Source organism: Lycorma delicatula, chromosome 2 (assembly GCF_047948215.1).
Source record: "Lycorma delicatula isolate Av1 chromosome 2, ASM4794821v1, whole genome shotgun sequence".
Taxonomy (NCBI): Eukaryota; Metazoa; Arthropoda; class Insecta; order Hemiptera; family Fulgoridae; genus Lycorma; species Lycorma delicatula.
Window position 1 is genome coordinate 97,723,335 of NC_134456.1, and position 15,260 is coordinate 97,738,594.

Sequence of the window (15,260 nt, forward strand, 5' to 3'; positions counted from 1 at the left end):
TCAGCTTTCCCAAAAGAATTGTTCCTAGCATGAATGAGAATATTAACATGGTTCAGTGAGCAAGTTTCTTAGATTTAAATTTCTGAAGATGTCAGAGACATTCTAACTTTACATGTTGAGGAATTAACAAGTGAGTATTTACAAGAGCTGGCATAAAATCTATAGGAAAAAGATGAACCAGAAGACCTCTGAAAGGATTTTTTTTTTTAAGTGTACTTGTAGCTTAGCATCAAACTGATCAAGCAATGCATATGTTTTAGCAGAATTAAATTCTTCTCGAGAATGGAACTCAATACCAAAAAGGATGGTCAGTAAGGACTATGAACTTTGCGAAGAAAAATTTCAAAAGGACCATTACAGTTATTTAAAAAAAAAAACAGCCTATTATATAGTTTTTTGTAATAATCTATTATTGTGACAGTTTTATATGGCTTTTGTTGTCAAAGTCAACCTGTTCTCTTTTTCACTCCCAAAATATCTCCTCCCTATACCCTACTGCCTCAGTGGCTCAAATAGTAAATAAGTAATGCGCAGTATTTATGAAATGTGTTGGTTACAGCCATCAGATATTAAGGCCGGCCCTAGGCGGTAGGTAAGGTAGGCAACTGCCTATGGCGACAAAATTTAGGAGCGGCAAAACCACCTGAACTAGAGCACAAAAAAATAAACACAACCCACAAAAATATATTTTGATTACTTGAATCTAGAAAGTAATATTATTTACTATTTATAAGTACAGTAATATTATTATTGTACTGGTTGTGTTTATTGTTTTAAAATTATATTTAATTATCCCTGAAAATAGTAGGTACTAGTTTTAATTTGTAAGTTCGTTGTCATTAGCTAGTTAAAAATGTAAATTTTGTTTTTCATTAAAACAGTTTTCTGTAAATCTGTATTAGTATTATTGTGTTAATTCAGTTATATCTAATTTTTCTGGTTAACATGGTTCTTTTATATTTCTGTTTTTTTTTTTTAATTTTTAAGTTTTTTTGAGGCTTGGGGTGGAATTTTTTGGATTTGCCTATGGTGGCAAAAACACTGGGGCTGGCCCTGCAGTTATGAAGAGCAATCAACATTCTAAAATACCCAATGAAATGTTGCCCTCCTCTATGACATTTGCTTTATTCAAAATTATGACAATATATCTGGTAAATTGATTTTCATAAAACTAATATTAATTCTCTAAGCTCTGCAAATACAACATCTTTGTGTCACTACAAATCAGCTCAGTATGTAGGTATAGTTATGATGCATAATAATACTGATTTAGTGTACTTAAAACACTACTAAAGTAAGTTTATTTTTACTTAATTAAAATAAACTTTATCTAAAATGTTCCCTAATTAAAAAATCTTCTTTATCTGTTATATTTAATCCTAGTGAAGAAAGAAACGACTGATTTGAAATTGAAGAAGGCTAGGAGAAAGTGTCCATATTAGTTCTCTAAAAGTAGTATGCATTGAAAATGAGTTTTTTCATTAAATTATTACTACTAGCATTGCATAATATTACATTCATATTATTTAAAAAAAATGAAAAATAAAACGTTCAACAGTATTTTATAAACAGGATTAAAGCAGGATCAATATTAAAGTTTATTGTTATTTTTATTATTATTTTAAAGAATATTTTTTTATACTTAGAATAAAATTTTCTTAGTATAAAAATTCTATAATTTTTCATCTATGATAGAAATTATTAAAAATAAATATCTTCAGATACAACGTCATCACCAGAAACAAGCACACCAGAATTAACATCTCAGTCAAGCGGTAGAGGATTTCAGTTATGCCGTTCAGATGACCAAGTCACATGTTCAGATGGTACAACATTAATATGTGGTGATCAGCGTTGCGATAGTCATCGTGATTGTCCAGATGGTGATGATGAGGAAAATTGTCCACCTGGTTTGTTATATATATATTTTTTTGATATTTGGGCCATAGATAACAAAATTAATGGTGCAAAAAAAAAATTGGTGTATTGTATTAATCTTGGTCATCTTTTCTAACATCTGTTGGTATCACTACTGCATGTATTTTCATCTTATAAACTGTAATAATATCCAGTAGTTCTATTTATATATATACTCTTAACTCTATATAATTTTGGGTACACAATTTTCACATTGTTATTTCATTATCAAACTGACTCTGAAAATTAGTTGTAGCTATAGATTAATTTTCAACTTTATCTCTTATTTTATTTGTATTAGATCCTACATAATTTATAAAGATAAGGATGAAATGTACTCTAACTTATGAAGATATAAGATATTAGGGATTAAGATTAGTATTTTATAGTATGACTACTAAATCTTGCAGTTTTTCATCCTACCAGCATACAGTACTTTTACAACCTCTATACATATATATATATATAAGTATTGTTATTCACATGATATTTGGCTCAAATTTGTTTATCTGTAACTGTATCTTTTAATTTTTTTGTAAAAATATTAATTTTATTTAATGTTCTCTATTTTTAATTATTACATTTGTAAAAACATAGAATTTATTTTGTTCGAATAGTTTATATGCTAAGTAACTTCCATCATTTATGTTGCAGTGTATATATTTTTTATATTTGAGTTGCCTTAAAAGTAAACAATTAATATTACTTTGAGAAGAATGTATTCTTTCGTACTTTCATATTCTCTTGGTTGAAAATAAAAGTTGTTTTGTTTAAATTTGTTATCAAGATGCATCTCTGTGGTATAGGGTAGATAATTGATGAAATAAAAAATAATTTTACACTTGCACATAAGGACCAGTACATATTACTCCAAAAACATTGTTGTACAAAATTGCTACTGTGTATAGCAGCTATTTGTTGCTACTTTAATGCTAGAGCTGTAGATTTGCATGTTAGTTTAGAATAATTATAACTCTACATTAATGAAGTACTGTAACATTGTAAACAATCTTTGCAAATATGTTATTTATTTCATTATTTTGTATAACTAACATTTTTATGTTATGATTTAATAATATCTCATGTAGTACAATAGAGTTACTGTAATTATATTTTTTTAACAGCCATTACCCTTATGTATATGTATTTTGATTATTTTGCTCATATGTATTTATAACATTTGAATTAGAGTATTCCCTAACATATGAAATACTAAGAACAGTCTTGATTAAATGTAAGTACACTGAAATCTCAATAATCTGGTGGTGGTTGGGACCGAGGGGGTGCTGGATTACCAAAAATGCTGGATTGCTGGATTTTTGCAAATACATATAATACTACTGTATAGTTCAGTACTATTTATAAAATAATGAAAGTACATTTGAATTTTAACTAAATTATTTGTTTTTTTTTATTAAAATAATCATTATTGTAATAACTAATGATTATTAAAATAATCATTATTGTAATAACTATATCTTAAAATAATATTAACAAAAAAATTTTATTTAGTACAGTTCAATATTAACAAAAAAGTCTTTAAAAAACACAAAAAACACATTAGAATTTTAAATTACAGTACTGGTTTCTTTAAAAAATAATACATATGCCAATTGTTGTAATAACTATATCACAAAAAAATTGTATTCAGTTAGTAGTTACAAAAAATCTTTAAAAAAATTTTTAATGAAAAATAATAACCATTCTTATAAATTAAAAAAAATACAGTATTTGTATGGTATTGCAACTACTGTTGTATGATATTTGGTTGATGAACACAACACTTACAAATGAACAAAATAACATTGAATAGCCTACACTTCACTATTACAATAAAACATTATAGAGTACAATCATACAGTTAATTTAATTTTCCAATATGTTACAATTTAACATATTGAATAAAACTCATGTGACAACAATTTGCAGTATTTTGTTTTTTTGTCATGAATTATTCTTGTAAAACCTTTCACATAATTTTTTTAATAAAAGATATTTTTTTGCATCAATGTTTCTTTCTTCAGCCAATTTAATGCAGGTGCTGAAAGTTCACAAATCTTCTTCACATCGTACAGTAATTTTCGCCAAAGTTTGCTCCACAGTTGTTTCTTCTTCAGATTTATCATTTTGTAAAATTTTGGTGATTATGTCATTGTTAGAGAGTTTTGAATATTCCTTCATCATCTTCAAGCTAAGACCGTACTTCCCCTAAATTGTGTTTTTCTATAGGCTTATTTGTGCCTGCATCCAGTGGAATAGTTGATAAAATTTCCATAACTTCTTTAAGATTGTCAGTTTCACTAGTATCATTTTCATCTTCAGTTAAAAGTGGATGTGACGGCTACAATGATCTTCATGACTTAATTATAATATTTGCAGGTACTTTTCTCAAAGCATATGCAGTTAAAAATATTATCTTTCATATTGTAATTTGACAAGCTAGCAGAAATACCAGACTCTTGGCTTAATAAATTCATCAGTAATTGTTTTTTATAATGCGACTTTATCATTTTTATCACATGCTGATCCATTGGCCCATTTTTATCACATGCTGATCCATTGGCAGAATAAGAGCTGTCATATTAGCTGGCAAATACATAACCTCAATGAGCCTGTCCTTGGTTTTAACTTTGAAGTCATGGACTTTACTGGGATGACTAGGAGCATTAAGTAAGAGAGCTGTCTGAGGAAGACTGTGTTCTCTTGGGTACTCTTTTACAGAAACAATGAAATTATCTTGGTACCAGTCTTTAAAAACGTCAAACATCATCCATGCTCAGGTTTGGTTTGTGTATTTAATTGGAAGTTTATCCATTGTTACGTTCTTAAACACCCAAGGTTACTTTGATTTACCAATAAACCACAAATCGAGCTTGTGTGTACCAGATGAATTTGAGCACGGGATGAATATTATACGTTCTTTTCCAAACTTATGACCAGGAGCACACTTTTTCCTTTAAGAACAAAAATTTTATTCGGTAACAATCTTCAATTACACCATCAGTATTGTAAATTTGTTTGGGGGCAAGGTTCATTGATTTTATTTTATCTATTAACTTCTCCATGAAAGGAGCTACAGCTGAAGAATCACTTCCTAATTTTTCCTGGGTCACAAAAAAATGAATACCATACCATTTTTTCAATTTGTCAAGCCAGGTCATTTCCAATGTCGTACAAGAGTTACATTTAAACAGGCAAGCACATAGGCCTATTTATACAATATGTACTGTTCGTATTTTTAAATGTGTGTTTTACAGTACAATTTTCATACATATTTTTAACCTGTCAAAACAATTTTATCAAAATGCAGAAGTTTTTCATCTAACTTCTATGCATCATGATATTTTATGTGCCAGATTACTGGTCTACTGAAACTTCAAGGTAATTTTAAACACTATAAAATTACCAAAAGAAAATAACCAAATATGTTATTTAGGTAAAATAACATTTGTTTATTTTGTTTTGTTAGATTTTTATCAAGTAATGGCTTCAGACATTGAATGTTTATAAAATTATCTTCAACAATTTTGAATACTATTGTATTACCTATGTTTTACTGTGTGTTATTTTTTTAAATATTAATTTATTTTTTTATATACTAACAGAAAATGAAAATAAAAGCTGAGGAGAATGTAGAATCTTCATCTATTTTACACTGGCATTTTGATGGCAAGATAATATTTTATGAATTCCTCATTAGGGATTATAATTAAAAAAAAAAAAAAAAAAAAAAAATTATTGGGTACTTAATAAATCCATTAAAAAAATCTGGATTAAAAAATAGTTTTATCAAATTTTAGCAATTATTCAATACAAAAAATTCTGTAAGGAGATTTTTTTTATTTTCATGGGTTGAACAGTTAAACCATCTTGAATTATTATTAAACATATTTGCAGTTTGGATAAGTAAAATAAAAAAATCTGTATCATTATTGCCTTCTGATTGTAAAGAAAATCCTTTAAACCAGCATTTTTCAGCCATTTTTTTAACCCTTATTTTAGGTAGATTTCATAAGAAAGCTACCTATTGTAATGGGTACCATTTCAGCTTCCAGAAAATTTTGACATATGTTCATATTTCACATTCTCCTGACCCCAAAACCACAGTCGGTTCAAAATTTTATCTATATATATTAACTTTCTTGTGAACACTTTTTTATTGTTTTCACTATCTTGTGAACACAATAACTGCTGTAATTTTCTGCCAATCAATTTCAAATTGATACATAAGATATAACAACCCATTATCTCGGTCGAGTTTGTTAATGGGCAAAATCGGACCATGGGGATGGAAATGTAGAGGCTTTTTCGAAAAAACAAAATATCGCTATAACTTTATAAACAGTTAAGTGAAATATCGAATTCATTTAAAGTTCCTATTATTCTCTGGATAAGGGCCTAAAACGTATTTAAGTAAAGTTTTTTAATATCACCAACCATTGGCCCAGGAGGTGGAAAAAATAGGGTTTTGCAGACAAAAAAAATCATACCTCGCTTAATTGGCAGAGTATCGAATCTGTTTAAAGTTGTCATTAGTCCTCTAAACATTACCAAAAACATTTGTCAGAAATAATTTTTGATATGACTAGCCCTTCCGGCAAGGGATGACCAAAATTTTGCTGGAATTATAAGATGATGAGGCTTGTAAGTTAAACATGTGAAACATTTTTCACATGCAACCTTTGTTGTATTAGTAAATTTGAAGCTTTTCTTAACTTTAAGGTGGAAATCTTTTTTATCCCCTACTTAGCACTGGTGAAATCTACCTCTGCCTTCCAGTGTGCCTAAAGGGATTTTTTATCTTTTCATCTAATTTTATAACAAAAGTGTACAATTTAAAAAAATTTAAATAGATTTAATTCTGTCTGAAAAATTTCTGTTTCCTATTCACCTCAGTGACTGACAGTAAATTTAATAAACTAACTTTAGTAAACTGGCTGTATAGTAACATCCTTACTGTAAGAAAAAATTTATATCATTTCCTAGACGGTATTAATAAACATAGGTATTCATGTAACTTATTAATGTCTTCTATCCAGTATAACAGAAATTATGCTTAGGCTTTATTGTCAATTCAATATTCTAAAATGTTTTACCAAATTAATGATCAACTTGCTTAATTGTTAATGAACCCATATTGATAGTAAAAATTAATTTACTTGATGCTACTTCAGGTATTTTGCTAAACTAATATCTAATAAGAATTATAAGTTGTATTTAATTTTGATTGAAAAAAATCAGCCCTGGGAATGATCCAAAGAAATTATTCATAAAACTCATGGAGATCATTTAAAAATGTATCCTCTGTAAGGATAAAAAGAAGTAAAAAAAATCTTTTTTTTGCTTTCGTTTTGCTAATTTGTTATTTGGTTTTATTTTTACTTATTTTTTTATAGCACACTTGGAACTATAGTTCACAAAATAAATTATATCAAACAATCTTTATTTTGATATCAGTAGTAACTGTAAAGGTCAGTAATTGGTTTTATAGAATTAAACTATTAAGTAGGACTGCTTACATTACATTAACATATGGAATTTTTTTTTTATAAACAGAATTTTCTATAGTAGGTACTCAACTGAAATTATAAACATTTTAGACTTTCTACACTCCTCTATATTATTTGTGCTGTACTAAATAAAATATATAGGAACTATTTTGCTAATTACCATGTATCATTGTACCATTATTGTGTGTCATTGCCATAGTTTTACGACACAAATTAAAAAAAAAATATCCAACATCATTATTTTTTTTTATATGTACCTAGATCCCATTTAAACTTTTAAACAAAATTTTTAACCATTTTTATGCTAATTGTCATTACAGATGTTTTAATATACTTTATTTATGAGCCATGTTTATAGATTTCAGTAGACTGTTAATGTTATGGTTTTATCGTTTAAGTTATTTGATGATTCCGTGGGGTAATGGTTAGAAATTATCTTATGGTGCTTTACTTTTAATAATAGTTGCATGATTATTGTAATCAGTTTTAATTTTTTGAGATCTTATTTGATTAGCTTTTTTTATTTAATGAAAGTTATGTGAGGATATATTATACAATCTTATATTATCGACCATCCATCATATATTATCAAAATATTGTTAATTTTAAAAAATAAATTATTTCAAGAAATTACATTTATTTATTGAAATAAAGTTTAATAAAATGTATTGCTCAGTACTTTCATGAAGATTTAAACAAAAATAATTTTGTAATATTTTTGATAATTTTCTGATATTAGCTATGTAAAAAGTTCTAGTTAAATTTAATTGATCCATATGGTCTGGAATGAATAAAATCTTCCAAAATGGAGCATTTCCTTCATTGATTACCAAATTTTTTGTTTATTTAATGTTTTTATTGTAATATTTAGATGAAAATAAAGCAAAAGATGCAGCATGTTTAGAAATCCTTGATAATATAAATTTAAAAGCTATATTTTTAATAAAATTAAAGAAAATTAAGAAAATTTTTGCAAGGAACAAGACATTACATGATAATTAAGATAAAATTAAAGTTAAAAAATGCTTGATCCTTGCTAGGAATTAAACCCAAGACCCCAATTTGTGTAGATGTCAGCATGCCAACATTACTCTGAGTAGTCCGCAGCATGCCAACATTACTCTGAGTAGTCCGCAAAAAATTATCCAGCCATTACAAAACCAGATGATCTTCACAAAGAAGACGAGTAAATGCAGTAATTCTAAAACTGGTGTTTTACATGTAATAAAATTTACAAGAATGGTAATTTGTATGGGTGGATAAGCTGCCACTAGAAGAGATATATGAAGAAACATGTGGTAAACAAGTGCTGTGGTTACAAGGTGGGTTGTGGCTGGAACATTTACGTTAAACAATCGTGGATTCAGAATGAGCCTGTTAAAAAGTTGAGTTGAGCTAAACATCAATATGGACAAAAGTAGGAAAGAGGCATAATGTGATTCGGCAAATAAGAAGAATCACTGATGAGAAGTACATAGAATGGGGTACAAGAATGAGAAAATACTTAGTTTTATTCTCTTTTTTTTCTAATAGCTATGAAAAATACAATTTCACTGAGTTAAATTTAATAAACTCATTAAAACAGTGGATTGCAAACAAACAGTTGAATAGAAAGATAGCAGTTTAATTAAAGAACTGTACCTAAAACTGTAAACTTTACAAAAATACAGAATATACTGAGAGATCTTATCCTATGAAGTGGAGTAAGGCAAATGATGCTTTTCCTCAACATTTTCTAAGTACATATGTTGAAAATGTTATGAGAATACCCTAGAAGAGAATGGAGAAATCAGCATTGAAAGAAGAAAGTTAAAAGAGAGTGAACAGGTTATTGTATGTGATAAGAAAAAAATTATAATTTACGTAAAATTGTAATAAAAATGCTTTCAAAATTTAGTAGTACACATATCACTAAAAAAACAAAGTTTGACTTAAATGCAGTGCTCAGTTCCAGTTATGTAATATTGAGAATTAATGTGTTGCCTTCCTGAAAAGTATTCTAAACATACAATTATAAACTATAAAATTCATTATATTTCAAGAAAAAGCAATTTTTTTTTTTCTTTCTTAACTATTTTTGTTATATAATAATTTATATATATATAAAATACATTTTAATAATTATATAGCTACAAAATTTTGTTGAGAAAATTGATTTTATTTGCAAGTAAAGATTTTTCACAAAACAGCAAAAAAAAAAAAAACTAAGAACAAAATTTATATCTTTCACCAATGTCCAATGCTCTCAACTGTTGTGATTTTAAACATACGATTGCTGTATTGTAATCATTCTGAATCTTTTTCTCAAATTCTTTATTTTGAAATGGATTTAATGTTTTTTTTTCTGTTATAATAATATTTTCATGTGCAATATTCTGCATCATGAATTTGGTCTGAATTTGTTTAGTTTGAATAAAGAAAAAAGATTACTTGGTCTAGAATATTATATTTACTGTGCTGGTAATTTCCAAAATATTGTATTTTGTTTACAGTATGTGCTATTGGTGAATTTGTGTGCGATGTTACAAGATGTATTCCTGATTCCAAAGTCTGCGATGGGGATAAAGATTGTAGTGACAACACTGATGAACAGAGTTGCGAGCCCAAAAAAAAAGGTAATAAACATTTAAATAATTACATTTACTTTATTCTGATCAGTAAATAATTAATTATGCAGATATAAGTTAGTGGTCCTAAAAGCTGAGGTAAATTTGATGGGCTGTAAGTAACAAAAGGAATTGCTTGTGGTACTTTTGTAGAATGATGAAGGAAAATGGATAGTAAACAATACAAGGTAAATGTTAGTAAATATTAGTGGATAAAGATTACAATTTTTTGAATAAACATATAATATTATCTTAAATAATAGTATAAAAGTTTAATTGTTTAAACTTTACGTTGTTTTACAATGGTTAATGTGAGAAAAGCCGCAAAAAGAAACTATAGAGTTGTGGGGAGACAGCTCATGGTTTCTTCACCATGACGATGCACTCGCACACTCGGCTATTTCAGTTCGTCATTTTTCTGCCAAAAAATCAGCTACACTCCTTCAGCTCCCTACTCACCAGATCTGGCTCCTTGTGATTTTTTCTTTTTGCTGAAATTAAAATCATTGATAAAAGAACACCATTTTGAGACTATTGATGACATTAAAGCAAATTTGTCATAGACCTTAAAGACTATTTCAAATGAAGTTATTCAGGACTGCTTCGTGAAGTGGAAACACTGTTGGGAAAAGTGTGTGAATAGGGAAGGAGAGTACTTTGAACAGTTCGAAGACCAATAATCTGAAAAATGAATAATAAAGATTAAAAAAAAAATAGATCGGTTATTTTCTGAACAGACTTTGTATGTAAATTTAAAAACTTAGTACTGATTAAATTACATTAAAAAGATATTCTGAAATTGCAATCTTCATTATACAATAAAAATTAATCATTTACATACAAATATATTCTTTAAATCTTTACTGCTTAATGAATTTTATAATTTAGCTGATTATTAAAATATTCAATAAATTTATATGGAGTGATTCAAAATTTCTTATACTTTGGGATCTGATTTGTGATTTAACGCAAAAAAAGGGGTTCGTTTGAACATGCTTTGAAATGCTATGTTTTATTGTTATATCATTGGGAAAACATTTTGTTCTGATTTCTGCTCCAGTGATAAAAATGAAGCCTTAGAGCTGAAATCCTTGGTTTCTGAATCTTAATCTAGATCCCAGAATTTCAGAGACGCAGCTTAAGAGACAAATTGTGGTTTTGTATTCTTTTGATCTGAAAAAATAAACTCCAGAGGATCTTCCGTAGTTCTCAAGATAATGATTGAGAAGCCCAAAAAATTGTCATGTCAAAATGAATATTTTTTTTTATATATATGTTATAAATTTTACCTTTTAACTATTTTAACCAGTAAAGGTATGAGATTAATTAATTATAATAAGTGTTGTTAAAAATTCAGATGTTCTTGTCATTCTTGACTGCTGGAAGTAATTGTTCAATTAAATTGAAAAAATTGCAATAAATTAATAAAAAACTTTGAATAAGATTTATAGAGAATTTAATTCTGAGAAAGTTGATGTAAATAAAGCTAGTAGAACACAAAAAAAAGTTTTAGAAATTCAATGAAAAAAGAATAAAAAGTGACAGAAACATTACAACTCTAAACACAAAAAATCTTCTTCATAATTCTAAATGAAATAATGAATATATAAAATTTAAAAAATATTCTATTGTATATTGACAAACCTCATTTTTACAATGTTTACTTGTCACTTTCTAAAATTATTTCTACACTGTGCAACAGGTGGCAGCAATATTAAATGAATTTATTTTTCTAACAACTGTTGCCTTTAGTAAAATTGTATTTTATCAGATCCTCAGGTTATCCTAATATCATAATGAGAAATCAAATATAAATTTTTGTTACGTTCATTTTTTACTGGTTTTATTGACAGATATTTTGATCAAACGTTGATCAATTTAAGAGATTATCCTTTGATAGCAAAATAATTTTAACTTGATAATGAATAGGAAAGACTTTTCTGTAGAGTTTACATAATCCATGAAGTGTTTGTTTAAAAGTATTCACTTATTTCTTCTATAAGTATTGAAATATTTTTAGCCCCATCTTTTAGAATTTTCTCGAACTGTACCTTTCCAATATTTTTTAATTTGGTCATCTTTTTCACCAGTAAGGATATGATATTCATTGATTAGAAGTATCCTTTAAGTCATCTTCCTTATTGATTTCTTTCTTTTATGATTAGCCAATTTCATTTGTATTTCTTTTTTTCTGTACTATTTACTTATTCATACAATGAGAAATGATATTCAGCATTGCATAGTTTTAGTCTTCATGGGAACATTTTTGACAATTGCTTTAGTCACTGTTATTTTATCAATAAATCAGTATGTTCAGTTACTTTTCACTACTGTTCTGGGATTTTTAGAACTCTTAGGTTATGAAAGACGTATCTGAATAGCTTGTCCTGGAACCATAAAAAATAATTTAATTGATAATTCAAATTTTACAATTGTGTTTTAATGTATTTTTTATTGTTTCAGGTAAGACAGCAATATTTTTCATAATAAATAACATTAATTGCAACTGGTGAGTACAATTATTTTTTTATCTTTTTAAGAATAACAGTTTTTTACTTTGGGTTGTACTGAAAACATTTTTGGACGAAATATGATTCTGCATAATTTACAACTTATATATATATAAAAATATACTCTTTACTTTTGGGGCCAGTTATCTTTTAGGGAAAAAAGTGCTTGGGGTTTTTTTGTTTTGACTTGTATTCATATGTACGGTATTATTTTCAAATTCAAATTTTATACAGTTTTAAACAACATTAAGTAGTTTTCAGGAATTTTCATTTGTTCCTTATAAAACTTCTTATAGGATCGTGATTTTGCAAGAAAAAATCCAGTGTTACTAAATTTTTTAGGTAGGACATTTTTATATTTCAGTTTTTAATTTTTTATGGCTTTTTTATTGAAAAATTACAGACTTTTTTAAAGTATCTTTTTAATCGTCCTGTGACTTTTGGAATAATTAATTTGTAGTGATGATAAAACAATAAATAAAACAGAAAGAACTAATGGTTAAAACAAACAAAAAGTTGATGGTTAATTTACTTATTTGTTTGAGATCAACTTGGGGAAAACTGAATAATTTTAAATATTTTTTCTTTATTAAAGTTGGTTCTTCTATTGATTTGAGGGCTCTTCTACCCTTATGTATTTATTAAAAGATCCAGGCCCCCTTTCATTCAACTACCATGAATCATTACAAAATTATATCCTTACTTTTACAAACTGTATTCTATCTTCAAGGACATATAAATAAATACTCAGTGATGTCAAAAAGGTTTGAGAAACCTCTCTGGAAGTATTTAAAAGAGAGAAATAAAAACTCTTTTGTTGTTAAAGCACTCTGTTTCTCCTTCCCTTTAATTAATGAAAACCTTAAGGGCCTCATAATACACACAAAATTGAGTTTGACAAAATTATGTAATGTATAGATATAATTTAAGTTTTGCTTTTGTGCTAAATATTTAGTCTTTTCATGAATTTCCATTTCTAACCAAAACTAACGCATACAACAAGGCCATTATCTTTATTTTTGCTGCTTTTAGTTATCATTTAATGGTAATACTATTGTATTTTGCACTAAGTAGGAAAAACATGATATACATACAAGAAACATAGTAAAAATTTGAGTACATGGAACATAAAAAGGATTTCCATGCATTATCAATATGCATATAGCTTAATGTTTCGATGAATATGTATATTTAAAGCTTTTTATTTTAAAAAACTTGTCAGTACTTTTTATGATCATCTTATTTTATTAATTGATAAATCATTATCATGAATAATATTTTTAAATGAATTTTAATTAATCATTCTGTGGATATGGGTAGCAGACCTGAATGTTCACTAATTTCCATCTTGCTGCAAGTATCATACTTGGTGTGAAACTTTATGTACAGCTATGAAAAGAATAAATTGATTTTTTCAATGTTATCTGCTGTTCAATTCATTTCTTTATTCCAAACATCTGTTGAATGTTCAACAATATCGTGCGTTATACTATTTATAATAATGCATGATTTTATATTTCTTAAGTCCCTCATAATCTATTTACTGAATCCCAGATTATTTTGAGTTTTATTTTTACTTTTAGCTTTATTTTTTACTTAAGCTTTATTTAAACATGTGTTTGACTCTAAAAGATATTTCCAGTTAAAAATGTTTTCAAGGCCTAGTTAACATCACTCCACTGATATCATGCTCCATTTTGTGACTATGCTGAAATATTTGTTTCTGTAGAAAAAAGTTATAACCTATGTCTTTTTTTTTGCATGTGTTAACTACCACCCACTTTTGCATAATGAATTCTAAGAATATGCTGTAAAATCAATTAAACAACCTTGAACAGTGTATAGCAAACTTATAAGTATAACGATTCTTTTTATGAAAGTGTTTGTGACCACAAAAATTAGTGTTTGAACTAAAAAGAAGCAGATAAGATTTTGGTCTCTACTACTTACAAACTAATACAAATTTATAATTCCCGTTTTTGTAATCATTTTATATTTATATAAACATTCAATGAAATGGAGTAAATAGTTTCTAGGATGCGATAAGATGAAATTTAAAAATTTACTAATTCTAACAATTGATTGTTTCATGATAGAAGTAATGACCTGCTAAACCAGACGTGTAGCATTTGGCAGCAAACTTATGCCAGTGAAATAGAGAAGGTTGATATTATTTAAACCTTTTAAAAAATTTAGATGACTCCAGTTTTTAAAATGCTCTTATAGTTTTTTTTTCACATAAGTAATTTATCAATTAAAGTAGGAACATATTACTCATATAATTAGAATATTTGAGCAATACAAATTTAATTTTAAAATAAAATTTTTTTCCCATAACAAGTGATGGTGTGGGATTTGTTACCAAAATAGCGATTAAAAGATTTGATAGGTGATGAAAGTTCACTGGTGTGTATACATTCCTAATAAGTTAATTATACTGTAATTAATTATGTATAATGAATGATGTCTGTGCAAAATAGAAGTTGCATAGTTTTGTTGATGCAGCTTACTTAAAAGTTAGTGAACAAAATTTATATTTGTTTAAATTTTAAAATATTATAAATAAGTGTGTTAAATTTGAAATGCAATGCATTCTGAAGTATAAATAAAAATACATGTTGTGTTTTATTTTACTTATTAGTGAGACTATCATTGTTCCGATATTTTCATTGTTAAAATGATTGAATAGCATGTTTAAAATCAGCAAATATTAGACA

At 27.1% G+C, this 15,260-nt stretch overlaps 1 protein-coding gene across 13 annotated transcripts in view; it reads left to right on the top strand.

Annotated features, from left to right (window-relative positions):
* The window catches only part of trol (terribly reduced optic lobes), a 1,106,314-nt gene that overhangs the window by 372,230 nt on the left and 718,824 nt on the right, over window positions 1-15,260 (top strand). For 9 of the 13 annotated variants that reach the window (XM_075355875.1, XM_075355878.1, XM_075355883.1 and 6 more), the window contains exons 8-9: window positions 1,722-1,910; window positions 9,920-10,042. In XM_075355875.1, the coding sequence (XP_075211990.1) occupies window positions 1,722-1,910; window positions 9,920-10,042 (312 nt within the window). Of the gene's footprint in view, window positions 1-1,721; window positions 1,911-9,919; window positions 10,043-15,260 lie in introns of those variants that run through there. The other 4 variants (XM_075355886.1, XM_075355888.1, XM_075355880.1 and 1 more) reach the window with 3 other exon arrangements.